At 37.0% G+C, this 20,133-nt stretch overlaps 1 protein-coding gene across 4 annotated transcripts in view; it reads left to right on the top strand.

Annotated features, from left to right (window-relative positions):
* Nucleotides 1-20,133, top strand: part of LOC137236902 (uncharacterized) — an 844,598-nt gene that overhangs the window by 786,470 nt on the left and 37,995 nt on the right. The window contains exon 10 of one of the 4 annotated variants that reach the window (XM_067759991.1): nt 13,286-13,419. The exons of 2 other annotated variants lie outside the window; for them this stretch is intronic. In XM_067759991.1, the coding sequence (XP_067616092.1) occupies nt 13,286-13,374 (89 nt within the window). In that variant the 3' untranslated portion in view covers nt 13,375-13,419. Of the gene's footprint in view, nt 1-4,261; nt 5,485-13,285; nt 13,420-20,133 lie in introns of those variants that run through there. One more of the 4 variants, XM_067759992.1, reaches the window with a different exon arrangement.

The following is a 20,133-nucleotide window of genomic DNA, read 5'->3' as shown; positions in this document are numbered from 1 at the left end:
AATTGTTTGTTTGTGCTTGCTTCCAATGGGCAAACTAAAAATATTGTATATCCAAATGTTTTGGATTGAAAATTGCAATAAAACAAAAAGTGCGCACAAAAACAATTTGCAGAACAGATAGGAGGACTGCCAATCAAGCAATGCAAAATGACTCGGCAAACACAATGCGAAACACAATGAATTAAAATTCAAAAAATATTAATATTAAAAACAAGCCAATTGCTTTATTTTGATCACTATGATTAATGCACTCAATTTTATCACAAAACACAATTAAACAATTAGGTAAACCAATTTAAATTTTACAAATTAGCACAGCAAAATGTAAATACAACTACACAGCTACAATGACGTTGCGTTTTTATAAAAAAAATTTAAATAAAATAACAATAGAATAAAATGAAATAAATTTGAAAACGATAAAAAATAACATAAAATAAATTGAATTAAATAAAATAAAATGAAACAAAATAAAATAAAAAAATAAAAGAAAAATTCATTAAAGTAAATAAATAAAAATAAAATAAAATGAAATAAAATAAATAAAGTAAAAAAAATAAGTTGGGATGAAACTAAAGAAAATGATATGCAATAAAATTAAATAAAGTGAATTGGCATACCAAAAATAGAGTGGAACGATATAAAAGAAAAATAAATTCAATTAAATAAAATGGAATGAAGTGAGATGAAACAAAATAAAACGAAACGGAAAGAAGTAAAATGAAACAGAAAAAAATTAACTTAAACGAAAAAATATGAAACTATATGAAATTAAACGGAACGAAATGAAAGATGAAATGATATGAAAAAGAAACAAAAACTAAACTATATGAAATGAAATGGAATGATATAAAATTAAATGAAAAACATATAAATCATATGGAAATGAAAATAAATAAATCGAAATGAATGAAACTATATGAAATGTAACTAAATAAAATAGAATATTATGAAGTGAAACGAAATTAATTAATTTAATTGAAATTAAATGAGATAAAATCAAATGACATGGAATTAAATTAAATTAAATGAAAAGAAATAAAATAAAACGAAATGAACAAAACATGTAACGAAATGAGATGCAACAAAATTAAATTAAATGAAGTATTATAAGTGGAAATTAAAAGTATAGAAATTAAATGAAATGAAATGGAATAAAATGAGACGAAATAGAATAAAAGAAAATAAAATAAAACATCAAAATAAAATAGAACAAAAATTGATTAAAAAAAAATAAAACTAAACAAAATAAGATAAATTAAAATAAAATAAAATAAAAATATATTAAAATAAAATAAAATAAAAATAGAGTAAAAAAAAATATAATATTATAAAAAAAAAAATAAAAAAAAGAAAAATATTATAAAATAGAATGAAATGGAGTGGTATGAAATTAAATGAAACGAAAAAAAGTGAAAAAAGAAATAAAATAAAATGGAATGGAATGAAATATGAAACGATATGAAATACAATGAAATGAAAAAATAAAAATAAAATGAAGTGAAATAAAATGGAACGAAATGAAATAGTAAAACCCAAAACGAAATCAAGTGGAATGAAATAAAATAAAATGGATATGAAGTAATATGAAACAAAATGAAATAAAGTAAAACAAAATAAAATAAAACCAAATGATATAAAATTAAAAAAAAAGATAAAACGAAATTTAAACTAAACACAGTTAAATAAAATGGAACGAAACGAAATGAAATTGAGTGAAACGAATTGAAATTGAATGAAACAAAATGAAATCAAGCGAAATGTATTGAAATGAATTTGAACGAAATGAAATAATATGAAACTAAATAGAGCGGAACGAAACGAAATTGAGTGAAATGAAATAGAATGAAACGAATCGATATGGAAAAGAAGCAAAACATATGAAGCTACAGTAGAATCGCGAAAAAGTTAACCAAAATGTCCCAAGGGTAGCTTACTTTTCCGAAATATTAACCTCTCCAAGCGGTTTTCAAATTTGAAAAAATGCAGTAACAAACATAGTTTTTGGGATTTAACACATTGAATTTATTTAAATGACTTAGTTTTAATCAATACAGAGCATAAACTTAGATTTAATTTGTACTGGCTGATTTCATGTTCACAGAACCTACATACATACATACATATTAATTTATTCACATTGTAAATATCGACGTGCCACATGAAAAGTTACACTTTACAATTTTTTTGCAAAGAAATCCTATGAAAACAATTTTGTAAGTGTGACTTTTCGTATGGCTTGTTGATATGTACTTATTAATTTGTAAGAGCTGGTGTAAAGAAGAGGCCGAGACTTGTTTTTTTTTCTTCTGTGTAATAGCTTTTGACAATTTTCGCCCGCATATTAATAAGATCTGATTTGTATCATTATTGTTCTCATACCACTTTATCAAGGTATTGATGCATCCAACTGCTTCTGAAAACTCACTTTCTGTTGTTGCATATCTTGCTTGATAGCCGATTATTCGTTATCATTATCGGACACTTTGCAATCTTCGTCATCTTCAGTAATTTGAACGTCGTTCCAATTTTCAATGTCGTCAATGCTGACGTCAACACCACCCACCTTTGAGAATAACACAGAAATGGGGGAATACCTGCACTTGTTTTTATTGCTAAACAAACTTTTGAATTTAAAAAAAGCTCAGAAAAGCTAACCAATAGTTAACTTTTTAGAGCACTACGTGGACGCTCAAGATCGGACTAGTAATAAAAAACTAATTTATTAAAAAAGTCATCTTTATGAAATTATATTTGAAAAATTTGTCTCTCCTTTTTGTAGAAAACTTATTCCCATACGATGCCACAAAATTTTAACTCGTTTCTATTTGTAGATTATTTAAAAATGGCTTTTATGAATATGTAAAGGTACCCGGGTACCCATCTATGCACAGGACGGTTAAATAACACGGCTACAATCGCCAGGAGGAATCCCAAGCAGCCAGCTCATTCCGCTGATACCCGTCGTTATGCATTTATGCTGAAGCGCATGTGCTTGACGCAACCTTCAGATTCCCATCTAGCCATACTCTAGAAAAAAAATTGTTGTTAGTTATCTAAAAACCAATAAATAAATGTTGCAAAAGTACTTACCTATATTTGCAGTCAAAAAGCGCTATTTTTTTAAAGAAAATGCAGAAATATTTCCATTTCTGCGAAGTTGCGTAAATATCAATTTTTTGATGACTGCTGTATATTTATTTTGGGATTTTTTTTATAATTATAATCCACATAATTTTAGGCGCGTATGAATTTTGGAAAATACCCCACAAAAGTGCGGTGGTGTTAATATTTTTCAGAGAAATATGAGATGGTATTGAAATTCGAGGTGAAAATGGCAAAAAGTGGGTAGCGTTGGTTGGCAGGGTTGTTTCGAAAAAATATATATATATATAAAAAAATACTTATGTATATTGTGAGGATTCAAAAAGTCCTCAAATTTTGTGGGCTTCTCAACTTCTATCCTGTTTCTTGCCAATTGATTTTCACAGCACTGCGGCATCTGTTGCAGAAACGATGTGAACATTGGACTTGTTTTATGGCAATGATGCCGAAGTGTCATATCTATTGACACTTTTTCCCCGTGCTCTGGGATGTATTAACAATTTTTGTTGTTATATCGGTCTACCGATTTGTAAGATCGCGGGTTCGAAACGAACTCAAGGCCCAACAATAATTATTTTATCATTTATATTGTTATTATAAATTTTTTCTTAAATTAATAATTTTTATTTACTAGAATAAAAGAAAAAAATTTAGTCAACTGTCAAAGCTTGTTGTATAGATCCATTTTGGGAACTGACAAATCCCTTCATCGGCAACATTTAGGCGCCGCTGCTATAACCATTCACCTATCACAGCGGTTGTTTGTTTGTCTTCATTTTTTCTACTTCTATCCTGTTTCTTGCGAATTGATTTTCACAGCGCTGCGACTTCGAGCCTACGTAAACACTTCTTCGTAGATCCGGAAATCCGGAACATGTCCCGGATTTCGATGAAATGCTCCACCGTCCCGAATATTTCCGAAATCTGGCTTTTTTACTGAGATTTTGAAAATCGTTCAGTTCTACTTAAGATTTTTAATATGCCGGTAAATGTTTCCTTTTTTTCAGTTTTTCCCAATAAAACCAAGAATATAAATTGAATAATAATTATTATTTACCGGTGTTAAGCTCTTTAATTCTTAAAAATCTTAAGAAAAATTGAGCACATCATTAAACATACAAACATATAAACGTTCAGTTCTTTTATTCCATTCCAGCTCTAAACGATAACTGTGAGCGAGTGTTTTAATTACTAATTCGCAATGGATGGACGAAAGGAATCGTTTCGCTGTGGAAAACATGACGTACATTATGATCGTGTGATTTAATTTTGCAAACTTGACGTGTCACGATTTTTTTCGACACTTGTCAGACCCTATTAATGTTAAACTTCTAAAACAAATTGCTAGTTCACAGAAGTATGGACTGAGTCAGAAAAAAGTGGACAAAGATTGAACTGAAATTTAAGTTTGATTTGTACTCTGAAGATTTGACTGAAGTTATGTATCATATGTATGTATGTATATTTCTCGTGACTACAGCATAATCCAAGAAGTCTTGACTGAATATTATAATTTACTAGCTTTACCCGACATACGTTGTAACGCCCGAGATCGAATAAATGTTGCGTTATTTTTTCTGTTTTGTTTGTTGATAATTTAGTTTATTGTTCTGTAAACTGAATTGAATTTCGTACGCATATTTGGTGAAATTTTCGTTTAAAACATTTTATTATTGTATCCTATTGTGATGCATATGAGTACACAATATTTTTGGTTTTTTCGTTAGGTGCAAAGATAAACAAATTTTTTGGTGTTCCAACTCTAGAGCAAGCAACATATAGCTGGTCATGGGAAAAGCACAGACTCTCTAAATTAAATCCTGCAACAGTAAGCTATTGTTCTTATGCTTTTTTGATTGTAATTGCAAAAGCAAGGCGTACAGCAAACTGTAAGCGCTTAAAATTGGGTGGCAAATCTGTAGGAATCATTGGGATCCTTGGTATGAGCACATCTTCACCTTCGCTTTTACCGCTGATGATTGTTGCTTCGATTACATTCGGCATTAATTTCTAAACGCAGTCTGGTTCCATTGCACAATTTTGGTGGGTTTAAATTCCGAAGAAGCATGATTGGTGAGCCAATTTTTAAAGTTGATATATGCGCGGGGTTCCTTTTGGTTCTGGAAATTCAATTGGATAATTCACAATTTTATCTTCATCTGTAACTGTGTCGATCGATTTATATTTCGTCACCAGGAAATTGGTTTTGAATGCAATCATTGATTTTGTTAACATGATCATTTTTGGGAGCTAAGATAGTTCGTTCGCATAGCCAAAAAACAAAATTCTTAAATATAAAATATGAAAAACTTTCGTGTGGATCGAAGGAGCCTATATCCAAAATTTGATGATGATTGAAGTATGGGAAACACGTTTTCATAGGTAACACACAGACATAATTTGATTTTTATGTACATATATAGATGTAGATAGACTGAAGCTAACAAATTTTTTTAACGGCGGCAGATTACTAAACGTCCAAAAGGCATAACAGCCAAACTCAACAATGCAGTCAAACTTTAGATGTTAAAACAGCTTAAGTTTGTACGGCAGTCATAGTTATGAAAAATCCCATTTGTAGGGAAGGTGCCACGCCCCTTTTTCCCCCATTCCACATTTTACTGGAGGTGTTACGATTTAACGTTATATAGCTCATTACCAAATTTCATTATCTTACCATTACTATATCCAGAGATATGCAGTATGATATATTCCATTTGTATGGGAGGTGCCACGCCCCCTTTTCCCAATTCCACATTTTCTTGGTGGTGTTAGGGATTGACCTCATATAACTCCTTACTGAATTTGAATGTTCTGGCATGTATACCTTCAAAGTTATGCAGTACCAAAGATTCCGGTTGTATGGGAGGTGCCACGCCCCTTTTATATATCGAAATTATTTTTAGCCTAAACCCTTCCCGTTGATTGAAGGAACCTATAACCACAATTTGGTGATGATTGAAGTGTGGGAAATAAGTTTCCATAGCGATTTTTATATATATAGACTAGTAAGTACCTGGCTTACTTCGTTACGCCACAAAAAGTTAATCTATTGAGTTTTTGCTATTTGGGTATAGTTTAAAGTAAGAGATACACATACATATGTTATGCATTTTTTCTGCTACGAAGGTAATAGTGTACTACCCTCTGTTGTATGAAATGCAAACACTTCTAAATTCGTTAACGTTATAAACGATTTATTAATGAACAACTTGAAAGAAAACAAAACGCAAAAAGATAACAATTCAAATAATATTAGGTACTTAAGTAAATCGACTGCTGAGTCTAATATCACTCTATTTCAAAACGATTTTCAAAAACGCCCCACCTCATGACGATTGAAGTGAGGGAAATATGTTTCCATAGCGAACATACACACAGAATTTGATTTTTAAACGGTTTTATTTAGGTTGACTTGACAGGTTGGCTGGTTGGATGGCTGGCACGAATTTTGTAATTGAAATTTAAGTAACTTCCCGATAAGCTACAAGCTTGAAGCGTGGAACATAGTTCAGAACCCGATGACAATGCAATAATAAGAAAAAAATTGCCGCTAGGTGGCGCAAGGATCCAGATATTCACAAAAATCGTATTTGTGGTCCGATTTGGCTCATATTTGGAACACATAATACATACAAGAATAGAAAGCATCGAGATATTCACAAACATCGTATTTGTGGTCCGATTTGGCTCATATTTTGAACACATGATACATACGAGAATAAAAAGAGACCTATGAAAAAAATCGCCGCTAGGTGGCGCAAAGATAGAGATATTCAAAAAAGTCGTATTTGTTGTCCGATTTGGGCCATATTTGGAACACATAATACATACACGGCGGCCACCGTGGTGTGATGGTAGCGTGCTCCGCCTACCACACCGTATGCCCTGGGTTCACACCCCGGGCAAAGCAACATCAAAATTTTAGAAATAAGGTTTTTCAATTAGAGGAATATTTTTCTAAGCGGGGTCGCCCCTCGGCAGTGTTTGGCAAGCGCTCCGAGTGTATTTCTGCCATGAAAAGCTCTCAGTGAAAACTCATCTGTCTTGCAGATGCCGTTCGGAGTCGGCATTAAACATGTAGGTCCCATCCGGCCAATTTGTAGAGAAAATCAAGAGGTGCACGACGCAAATTGGAAGAGAAGCTCGGCCTAAAATCTCTGCGGAGGTTATCGCGCCTTACATTTTTTATTTATTTTATTTTATATCCTTGTATTTTGAAAGTTGGCATGAAATTACCTTCTATAATTTTATTACCGCCAAACGAAATCATAGCGGAACAACCATTGTATATTCTTATATTTTGTTTAAAATGACTGGACGACGTATGCTCTCCTGTAAGCAGCGCTTTGATTGCTGGCGGAGGCTCACCGATATCACTTAATTTGACCCTTACTACAGCACATACCTGGTGTTTAATTTGGCCACTTCCTAGCCTTACAAAAAATCCAAATTTCACTCATGTGGCCAATGAAAGGTAGAGAATTTTCCATATATTTCAGATGTAGTCTGTAGTTAAATGCTGTTTTCAGACCAATCGCCCCTTGCGTGTTGTTCAATGCTCGCAACCTTTCTTTCTCAAAACGCCTTGCACACTCATCGGCTGTTTCATTTCTGCGAAACCTAATTTTCCACTTAATTACAGAGGATATTTTTAGCTGGGATTTTGCTTTTGGTATGTCTAAAGGATTATTTTACAAAATGATAAACTTATAATTAGTTATTTAATTTAAAACTTAACCTTTTAATTTAAGAACAATATTCAATTCGTTGTGTAGGAAAAAAGTACGCTGCTTATTGCAAAGGATTATTTTACAAAATGATAAACTTATAATTAGTTATTTAATTTAGAACTTTACCTTTTAATTTAGGAACAATATTCAGTTCAGTGTGTAGCAAAAAAGTACGCGGCTTATTGCAAATGCACTTTTTCAACTCTCCCTTTTGTTCAAAAAAGCATCATACTTCGCTTATAAATATCAGAATTAAAAATAAGGTAAAGGTCGGAAGAGACAGAAAGAGCGCGTTTTTTATTTTCTTAAGCTACATACATATTTGTTGCTTTATAAGCAATTGACTCATTGCTTTTACCAATCAATATCAAAGCAAAACATATTTTGGTTTTGCATATAATGTGTTTCATATTAAAACAAGTAAAGAAGGTTAAATTCGGGTGCAACCGAACATTACATACTCAGTTGAGAGCTATGGTGACAACATAAGGGAAAATAACCATGTAGGAAAATGAACTGAGGGAAACCCTGGAATGTGTTTGTATGACATGTCTATCAAATGAAAGGCACTAAAGAGTATTTTATGACGGAGTAGGCCATAGTTCTATAGGTGGACGCCATTTAGGGATATCGCCATAAAGGTAGGCCAGGGGTGACCCTAGAATTTGTTTGTACAATATGGGTATCAAAAGAAAGGTGTTAATGAGTATTTTAAAGAAAGTGATCCTTAGTTCCATAGGTGGACGCCGTTTCGAGATATCGCCATAAAGGTGGACCAGGGGTGACCCTAGAATTTGTTTGTACGATATGGGTATCAAATTAAAGGTATTAATGAGGGTTTTAAAAGGGAGCGGTGGTAGTTGTATAGGTGGTCGCCTTTTCAGAGATATCGCCCTAAAGGTTGACCAGGGGTGACTCTAGAATGCGTTTGTACAATATGGGTATCAAACGAAAGGTGTTAATGAGTATTTTAAAAGGGAGTGGGTATAAAATTAAAGGTATTAATGAGGGTTTTAAAAGGGAGTGGTGGTAGTCGTATAGGTGGACGCCTTTTCGAGATATCGGCATAGGTGGACCAGGGTGACCCAGAACATCATCTGTTGGATACCGCTAATTTATTTATATATGTAATACCTGCCAAGATTTCAAGGGTTTTTTATTTCGCACTGCAGAACTTTTTCATTTTCTTCTACTTAATATCGTAGGTGTCACAACCATTTTACAAAGTTTTTTCTAAAGTTATATTTCGCGTCAATAAACCAATCCAATTACCATGTTTCATCCCTTTTTTCGTATTTGGTATAGAATTATGGCATTTTTTTCATTTTTCGTAATTTTCGATATCGAAAAAGTGGGCGTGGTCATAGTCGGATTTCGTTCACTTTTTATACCAAGATAAAGTGAGTTCAGATAAGTACGTAAACTAAGTTCAGTAAAGATATGTAAATTTTTGCTCAAGTTATCGTGTTAAGGGCCATGCGGAAGGACAGACGGACGACTGTGTATAAAAACTGGGCGTGGCTTCAACCGATTTCGCCCATTTTAACACAAAACAGTTAACGTCATAAAATCTATGCCCCTACCAAATTTTAAAAGGATTGGTAAATTTATGTTCGACTTATGGCATTAAAAGTATCCTAGACAAATTAAATGAAAAAGGGCGGAGCCACACACATTTTGAAATTTTCTTTTATTTTTGTATTTTGTTGCACCATATTATTACTGGAGTTGGATGTTGACATAATTTACTTATATACTGTAAAGATATTAAATTTTTTGTTAAAATTTTACTTAAAAAATTTTTTTTTTTAAAGTGGGCGTGGTCCTTCTCCGATTTTGCTAATTTTTATTAAGCGTACATATAGTAATAGGAGTAACGTTCCTGCCAAATTTCACCATGATATCTTCAACGACTGCCAAATTACAGCTTGCAAAAATTTTAAATTACCTTCTTTTAAAAGTGGGCGTTGCCACGCCCATTGTCCAAAATTTTACCAATTTTTTATTCTGCGTCATAAGTTCAACCCACCTACCAAGTTTCATCGCTCTATCTGTCTTTGGTAATGAATTATCGTACTTTTTCGGTTTTTCAAAATTTTCGATATCGAAAAAGTGGGCGTGGTTATAGTCCGATATCGTTCATTTTAAATAGCGATCTGAGATGAGTGCTCAGGAACCTACATACCAAATTTCATCAAGATACCTCAAAATTTACTCAAGTTATCGTGTTAACGGACGGACGGACGGACGGACATGGCTCAATCAAATTTTGTTTCGATCCTGATGATTTTGATATATGGAAGTCTATATCTATCTCGATTCCTTTATACCTGTACAACCAACCGTTATCCAATCAAACTTAATATACTCTGTGAGCGCTGCTCAACTTAGTATAAAAACGAAAACAAAGCAATGCGAGCGGTATTTACCATGAGTGAACTGATGTACTCTCTTTAGCGCAAATACACTTGCTTCACAAAGATTATTTTGTTGGCCCGCTGTGGCTTGTGTTTGGCCACTGAAAAGTCTTATGTTTGCATTATTTAATGTTTCTAATCAACTTTACTACATATATAAGTACACTAGCAGACCCGTCAGACGTTGTTCTGCCCTAAATTTGGTCTATCTGCATAGATTTTAATAAGCTTTTTCTCTCTAACTCTGCCCTCCCCTCTTCACTTCTTCTTAATCATTTTATTCACTCCTCCCTCCGTCGTTTTCGCTTCATCTATCTCCATTTTCGTCTCACTATATCTCTTTCGGCGGCCACCGTGGTGTGATGGGTAGCGTGCTCCGCCTATCATACCGTATGCCCTGGGTTCAACTCCCAGGCAAAGCAACATCAAAGTTTTAGAAATAAGATTTTTCAATTAGAAGAAATTTTTTCTAAGCGGGGTCGCCCCTCGGCAGTGTTTGGCAAGCACTCCGGGTGTATTTCTGCCATGAAAAGCTCTCAGTGAAAACTCATCTGCTTTGCAGATGCCGTTCGGAGTCGGTATAAAACATGTAGGTCCCGTCCGGCCAATTTGTAGGGAAAATCAAGAGGAGCACGACGCAAATTGGAAGAGAAGTTCGGCCTTAGATCTCTTCGGAGGTTATCGCGCCTTACATTTATTTTTTTTATATCTCTTTCTCAGTCTCCTTATCCTTCCCTCTTTTCTCTTCTACCAAGTTTTTCCCATTCTTCTTCATCCCTTATTGCCAGTCCCAGAGGGTGGTATGTATTTTGTTCCAGTCCCATTCCGAGTTCCAGTCCCACTCCGAGTCTCAGTCCCTATCATAGTCCTAATCTCATTCCCAGCCCGTCTCTGGTCTACTTCCCCGAAAAAAGGATCGTAAATACTAATATAGGCAGATTTATATACCAAATTTCAGGCAAATCGAATAGGACGTATGTAAATAGGTATGTGGGTATTATCAGTTCATGCTTTTTTTCGGCTTCGCATGCATATTTATCAGTTTTGCCAGGTTGATGCGACTAAATCGAATATCACAATGAAAATAACTTTAAAGCTCTGAGCAACAGCTTTCATTTGATATCCATATTACACACACATTCTAGGGGTATCAGGGTCCACGTTTTGGCCTATATCTCGAGACCCTAGTCACCCAGCGGTATAAATTACTCTGTACTAAAGCACACATCAACAGCTTCAATTTGATACCAATAATGTAAAAACACATCCTAGTGTTACCCTGGTCCACGTTTTGGCCTATATCTCGAGACCCTAGTCACCTATAGGTATGAAAACTACCCTGCACTAAAGCACTCATCAACAGCTGCAATTTGATACCCATAATGTAAAAACACATCCTAGTGTTACCCTGATCCACGTTTTGGCCTATATCTCAAGCCCCTAGTCACAAATAGACATGAAAATTACCCTGTACTAAAGCACTCATCAACAGCTTTCATTTGTTATCCTTCTTGTATAAACACTTTCTAGGGGTATCCGGGTCCAAGTTTTGACCTCAATCTCGAGACCCTAGGCACCAATAGGTATGAATACTACCCTGTACTAAAGCACTCATCAACAGCTTTCATTTGTTATCCTTCTTGTATAAACACTTTCTAGGGGTACCCGCGTCCCCATTTTGGCCTATATCTCGAGACCCTAGTCACCCACGGGTACGAAAAATACTCCGTATCAAAGTACTCATAAACAGCTTCCATTTGATGCCCACATTGTACAAACATATCCCGTGATTACCCAGGTCCACGTTTTGATCTCAAGACCCTATCCAGAACGGGGTAAAAAGTATCCTATGTCTGTCTCCTGGTTCTAAGCTACCCCTACACCAATTTTTAGCCAAATCTGTTCATCCGTTCTTGAGTTATAAATAATGTAACTAACACCACTTTCTCTTATATACGTATGTACATATATACATCACATTAGAAACTTCAAAAATAACAGTATTTCTCCACTATTTAATGGATGTTATTATACAATCTACAAACTTCAGTCACTCTATCTATTAAAAAAAAGCGCATGAAAATCCGTTGCGTAGTTTTAAAGGTTTAAGCATTCAAAGGTACATGGGACAGCAAAAGCGACTTTGTTTTATAATATGTAGTGATAGTGATATATGCAAAAATACCAAAAAATAAAACTTTTTTGAAGAATTTTAAGGAAATGTTTAATATTTTTAACGAAAGTTAATTTTTCAATAGATGTATGCATTCTTAACCATTTATGTTGCATAAATATGTATGTACATACCTATGTGAAGCTGATATGATATGAAAATACATACATATGTACATTCATACAAACCTATAAACCTACGCCCGAAGTTAAATAACGCAGCGAATGCTATATATATATACGTTTGTATGTGTCGCATCAAGCCTCACTCAAAATCAAGTAGCGCGGACAGTTCACAGCGAACAGACACACATACGCATTTTTTGATAAAAATGTTACTTTTGTTTAAACAATTTGGCTGATATAAGAAAGGAATCAAGTATTTTTTTTGATGCAAATCGAAGGTAAATATTTCAAAGTTTTACAGAAAAGTAGAACTTTTTAAATCCATCCATCCGTTTATGAGTTATAGCTGTGTAAACGAAAATTTTATGATTTTTACTACATTTTGGCAATTTGCCACGCCCGTATAATATATACCTTCAAATTATATTAACTGTACCATCTCACGTAGCTAAGCTTTCAAATGCAAAAAACAGTTTTAAAATCGGAGCATTCTGTGTGAAGTTATGTGCATACATGGCATTTAGCGACTTTATTTTATAAGATTTATAGATATACCTTCAAATTATATTAACTGTACCATCTCACGTAGCTAAGCTTTCAAATGCAAAAAACCGTTTTAAAATCGGAGCATTCTGTGTGAAGTTATGTGCATACAAGGCATTTAGCGACTTTATTTTATAAGATTTATAGATATGTGTTGCTTTGTACGGAATTGACTGTTTTGATTTTCAGTGGTTGTCGCAAAACAATATCGAAGCAGAAAACATTTTGGTTTGCGAGGAAAAAACTCGTGCATTTGCCAAGAGGGAAAGACGCTGTGAGTATACTTATGTATCTTTTTAGTGCAAATACACTTGCTTCACAAACACAAAGATTTTTTGTTGGCCTGCTGTAGCTTGGGTTTGGCCATCGAAAAATCTTATACTTGCATTATTTGGGGGGTTTCATCAACTTTATCCTAAAAATAAAGGGCTTTAGTTTGTGAAAATGGATAAAATAAAAAAACGCAGGGTGTTTATTTGCGTCAATACTTTCTTTTAACTCATATCATATAAGCATTTTTATATAATTAGTATAGATAATGGAAATTAATATACATATAAATAACTAAATTAAATGCGGATAGTAACATGAATGTGTGAATCATGTATTATTTTACTCTTGTGCTTAAAAAGAAGCAAATTGCCCCCTTACTGAACTTTTAAATAATTCGATTTATAAACTACAATGTAAACCATAAATTATGACAAAATATGTTGTTGTTTTATTCGCAATTGTACAATAAGATGAGATGCGGAATACCTTGAATGCGCTGAACACTTTTCATAAAAGCAGAAAGTTCGCCGTAGAAACGGAAGAAGAAGGAAAACTACCTTATTTAGATTCTATGGTTACAAAACGAGACAACCAGTTAAAAGTTAAAGCTTATATGGCATAAGAAACCAACCGCGTCAGGGCGACTAATAAATTTTTTACTCTAAACACCCCAAGAGTATGATTATGAATACAGCAATGAGCTGTATACGGCGCGTGTTACAGACATCTACCATAAAGAGACCAGACAAGGAATTTTTTGGCTACTAAAACTAAATATTTTCCTGAAAATATTATAAGGACATTTATAAAATAATTAACTGAACTCATAGCAGTCTGTTCTTGATATTACATTGAGCTACGAACATGATATATCAAGGTATGACTGGATGGTTCTTGATAGACCGTCCTTCTCCGACCATGCGTATATCAGCTTCAGCATCCCCCTTAAGAGGGTAGAGAAGGGAGGAACCTTTAGAAACCCTAGGCCAACGAACTGGACGAAATTCCAGAAACAGGTAGAAACAAAACTGGGACAACCCAAAGAGGTTGCCAATGTGGAGGAGTCTAATGAATTCCTAACAAGGACGCTTATCACTGCCTATAACAGAGCTTGCCCTCTAACAAGATTCAGGCGAAAAGCAAAGCCGCCATGGTGGAGCAATGAGCTGAGTCTTCTAAGAAGACAGGTAAAAGAAATGTTTAAGCTAGCAAAGACCGCGGAAAGCGAAGCGTTTCGGGACGAGTACAGGGATCTACTGAGGATCTCCAAGCGTGAAATTTCCAGGGCGAAGAGAATCTCATGGACAACTTTCTGTACGGACATAGAGTGCTCCAGCGAAACAGCACGGTTGAAAAAAGTCCTAGCAAGAGGAAATATAGTCCAGGGACTAAAATAGAAAGAGAACGGGGAATGGTCACGTACTAGTGCGGAGTCCCTTGAGGTGCTTTTCGGTACACATTTCCCATCAGGAGATGATTTCGAAGAGCCAGGAGACAGCACTCACACTTCGATCACGGAGCGGGTAGTGCCGGGCTTGGTGACCGATACCAAGATCGAATGGACGGTGAAGACGTTTTCTAAGGGACTTTACGGTGGACCAAAGCTTACCTACACCGGCAGAGAGGTTACAACCACTTAGGTGCTCCTACCATTTCGCCCGCTTGAGTTCATCCACAAGCAATCTGACGCGTTGGTTTATATCCCTTATTTGGGGGTCGCTGCGATCGAGCTTCGAATTTCGGGAATTCTACCAGCGGGAATGAAGCGAGCCGTGGCGGATTCAATGACCTTGCGGAAAGCACGCTCCCCTTGGCGAGCATCAGTCGGGATAGGGAGGGCAGCAAAGCGGTTGTCTGTAAAGGATTTGTATTCCTCCCACTTTCCTTTTTTAAAGTTTATGAAAGTGCGTTTTTCCGTGGCGATAAAGTCGGTGGCACGCTCGATCGAAATAAGTATAGGCAGGTTATCGGATGCCAATGTTACCATCGGCTGCCAGTTGTCGCAGTTTAGAGTCCTGCGCTCACTATTGATATATCCGGCGAACTATGACAGCTTCCTACCATACGTGTGGTAGGGTGGGGGGGGGGGGGGGGGGGTTTATTGTGCAGAACGTCGTTTCTTCTGTTTGATCCCCCAACATTCACCAAGTTTGAATGCCATAGATCGTAATGGGCATTGAAATCGCCTAAAATAATTCGATTATTTGCGCCGATATTAGGTCGGTATCTACTGGGGCAGCAGGTGACAGGAGGGATGTATGATGGAATATTACCATCACTAGTAATAAACTCCCAACACAAAAACATTGAAGCGAGCCACACTGTGTACATAAACATATCAATCATCATTTACACCCATATATATAAGACACGAAAAGATATTACGCGCACACACTTGTAGCCGAAAGTTGCTACACATACACGCGCATATGATTATGAGAAACGCATAAACTACAAATATACATGTATATAGCTAAGTAGGAGATATGTACAGCAGTTCTCGCAGGCGAAACGTCTAGACTGTAGTAGAAATATGCCAATGAAGCAGTATAGGGTATAAAAGAGCGCAAGATGAGTAGTCAAGAAATCAGTTTGATTTAAGCGCGCTATTGGTTGCGAAGTATAAGTGTTATTGTGAAGTACTTTCAAAGTAGTCTAATAAAGACCATTTTGCATTATTGAATATTGGAGTTATTTATTCAACAATTTAGCGATACGAACGATTAGTAGAAGATTTGGAATAAGCGGAATTTCACTAAGTCCGTGACAATTGGTGTCAGAAGAGGAATTGTTGAATAAATTCCAATGATTTCGAATATAACTTGGACATGGCAAAGTTAAGTGAATTAAGGATCCAGTAACTGAAAAAGGAGTTGGAAAACCGTGGATTGAATACAACCGGCAATAAGATCGAACTTCAAGCATGGCTACGAGAGGCAATGGAGTCGGAAGGAATTAATGTGAACGATGATGTCTTTCATCCTGATAGGGACGAGACAACAACAAAAATTGAAGAGAAAAATAAAACATCGCAGACAGTAACGAGCACAGACTTGAACATGATATTGGCTGCAATATCTGCTCAAGCATTGACAGGCATCTCAACTGGAATCCCAGAAGACATATATGGCATCTCAACTACAATCCCAGGAGGACCGTATAACATCTAAGATGGAAACTCAACTGGAAGAACAGAAAACGTATATGTCATCACAGATGGAATGTCAAGAGACACGAATAACATCTAAGATTGAAGCACAGGAGACGCGTATTTCCGAAATGTCGGCACAAATTTCAGCACAGATATCATCTCAGATCTACACATAACTCGAAGAGCAGGAAGTGCGTATATCATCTAAACTGGAAGCGCATATGAAAGAAAAACTAACCTAGTTTCAGCAAGCGAGTGCTGGTGGAGGCGATTCGACAAATACCACCAAAGTCAAAGGCAGTAGATCGGGCAAAGATTGATGGAACGCATGGAGAGAAACACTGGCATTGACAAAACCAAATGGACGCACTAAAACGAAGAAAAGAATTTCCCAGAAAGAATTTGAGTGTAGTTTCAAGCCAGGGCGCACTACTGTTGTGAAACATCGGAACGATACTGATTATGCGAAGCCAATCCGTCAAGCGCAAGCTCTACGAAGTAGCTCATTGTTCAAACAACAGAGTGTGAGGGAACGGTCCAGGATAATGAGTAGTAGGACGAAACATAAGTACGGCAAGAACAATAATTCGGAAGGTTTCTTGGAGGGAGATTTGGTACTGCTATACAACCCTCGCCGGCGGAAAGGTGTTGGTGCAGTTGGGAAGGCCCGTACAGAGTTGTAAAGAGGATCAGTGATGTCATCTACCGCATACAAACCATTGGGAAACCACGAAATAGAAGGGTGGTTCATTTGGAGAGGCTTGCAGCGGTTGGATCGGGAGATTTGTCTGATCGGGACGATCAGACTTAGGTGGAGGGCAGTGTGTAGTAATAAACTCCCAACACAAAAACATTGAAGTGAGCCACACTGTGTACATAAACACATCAGTCATCATTTACACCCATATATATAAGGCACGAAGAGATATTACGCGCACACACTTGTAGCCGAAAGTTGCTACACATACACACGCATATGATTATGAGAAACGCATAAACTAGAAATATACAAGTACATATATAGTGAAGTAGGAGATATGTACAGCAGTTCTAGCAGGCGAAACGTCTAGACTGTAGTAGAAATATGCGAATGAAGCAGCATAGGGTATAAAAGAGCGCAAGCTGAGTAGTCAAGAAATCAGTTTGATTTAAGCACGATTGGTTGCGAGGTATAAGTGTTATTGTGAAGTACTTTCCAAGTAGTCTAATAAATCCCATTTTGCATTATTGAAAATTTGGAATAAGCGGAATTTCACTAAATCCGTTACAATATGATATTGCACAGAGTGGTGTATGATAAACGCGAGGCCACCTACATTTCCACTCTCGCGACCTTTTCTGTGGACATTATACCCAGAACAAGTCTGCAGAGCGCTGGCAAGCGTTGCACAAGGAGGTGGGGACTAAGAGTCTGGTTCCCTTACCTACACGATTGCTGTCGGATAAGAGGGGGAGCGGGGGAGAGAAGACGGGGGCAGGGGCTGATGCTAGGCATTGCTCTCGACTCTACTACGGAGGTTGTAGGTATGAGTGGGAGCGGCCGTATGAGTTGGTGGTGCCGTGGGGCGCGAGCAGCAGTGGGTACTTGTTGTGGCTTGCTGAGCAGAGGGACTGCTGAAAGGTAGTGGGGGCGCTAAGGCGTAGACTACGAGACGCCCTTCGGCGTGAACAGCAAGGAGCCACAAAATAATTATAAAAGTTACGTGGACGTCGGGTTTTGGGATCTAGCCCAGAACAACCTGTCCGACGCAACCATCCCTTGCACGAGACACACTGACAAGAGTATGACCATCCTAAAAGGATTCTTTTCTGGCAGACGCAGCAAAACCATTTCTCAGGACCGGGGTCAGGAGACGGACCCGGATTGGATTCGATACCTTCCCGCAGCAAGAGAATATGGAGCAGCCCCACTGCAAGGAGCTGTTGGGAGGATGACAGTTTGTGGGAGGGAAGCAACAAATTAAATGGGCTTACACTGAAATGACAGTCCTTGGTCGGGTAAAATCCCGAGTCGCTCCGGTACATAGAACCGACTGCCTTGGGATGCGAACAATATATAATGCATTCTACGGTCGACAAAGATAGAAGGAGGGCCAACAGACACGCACATAAACATAAATTCAGCGCGTCTCCAATTACGATCACCGCCAAAGAGGTTGAGGATGCCATCGGTCATACTAAACCATCCAAAGCAGTGGGCCCAGACGGCATACCCATGCCGATGCTTAAAAGCCTATGGAAAGAGGGTTTCAAATATTTAGCGCATGTCTTCAACCTTCTCTTTCTACCTTCGTCATTCCCGAAAAATGGAAAATGGCCAAGGTGGTCCCGCTACTAAAGCCTGGGAATCCCGCTAACATAGAGAGTCATATCGCCCGATATCTCTCCTATCGCCAGTAGCTAAGACGCTTGAAGCCATTTCGTTCCCCTACTTCAAAACAAATTTGCAGCTAGCCTGTCATCAGCATGGCTTCAGAAAACTCCATAGCACCACCACCGCGCTAAATGCCATTAGCGCCCAGATAAATTGCGGTTTAAATCAAAACCCCCATCCCCCATCTGCTATCACTCCCCATCAGGGAGAGAAATGAGGTGCTATCCAAACAGTTCCCAACAACATCTGATTGATGAGCCAACTCCGCCCAGGGGCTTAAGGTGTCATCTCCGTAAGCATTATGAGGAAATACGGCACCTGAGAACTCAGCCGTATGAAGTAAAAAAACACAAGCAGGTCCTCAGTGAACTCCACAAACAGGCGTCCGACCTTTATGCTAGGAATTGCCCGGTGAATCCAGTACTGAAAAAACAGTACCCTAAACTTGCGGCAGAGGAACGCACTCTCTCCAGGGAAACGCGAGTTACTCTAGCTCAACTTCGATCTGGATACTGTAACAGGTTAAACTCTTACCTATCACTGTCATACAAAATGTATGCCGTGCTTGCAATGTGTCCCCACATGACACCAACCATCTCTTTAATTGTAATGTGAAACTAACGCCTCTAACACCCCTCACATTATGGTCCACCCCTGTTGAAACAGCAAGTTTCCTTGAACTCCCGTTAGAGGATATTGATGACAATTTGAGATCGGTCGCACCTATTGAATGCGGCGAAGCACTTCTACAACAGCAACAACAATAACGTTTTCTAAGTTTAAATCGCCGGGCCCAAATGGTACATTCCCGGCCATGCTACAAGTTTCAAGTAGAGCGGTCGTGGAATGGCTTAAAATAATATTCGAAAGGTGCATAAGACTGAATCATGTACCGTACTTTTGGAGAACTGCTCGTTCAGCTTTCCTACCAAAGGCGGGGAAGATCTGTCACGTGTATCCCAAAGACTATAGACCCATTAGCTTAACTTCATTACTGCTCAAAACCTTTGAGAGGCCGATAGATGTGTACATGAAATCCAACGTGGATGAAAGCTGCTCTCAACAACACAACATGTGTACACCAAAGACAAGTCGGTAGACACCGCATTGCATAGGGTGGTAATAAGCATTGAGAAAGCCCTAGAATATAAGGAATATGCTCTCGGAGGCTTTTTCGACATTGCCGGGGCTTTCAACAATGTTTCATTACATTACAGTACATTCAGCCTTAACCAGATG

This window comes from Eurosta solidaginis, chromosome 1 (genome assembly GCF_040869045.1).
Source record: "Eurosta solidaginis isolate ZX-2024a chromosome 1, ASM4086904v1, whole genome shotgun sequence".
In the NCBI taxonomy this organism is placed as follows: domain Eukaryota; kingdom Metazoa; phylum Arthropoda; class Insecta; order Diptera; family Tephritidae; genus Eurosta; species Eurosta solidaginis.
The sequence above is the reverse complement of the archived record's forward strand: the minus strand, read 5'-3'. Positions and strand labels throughout refer to the sequence as shown.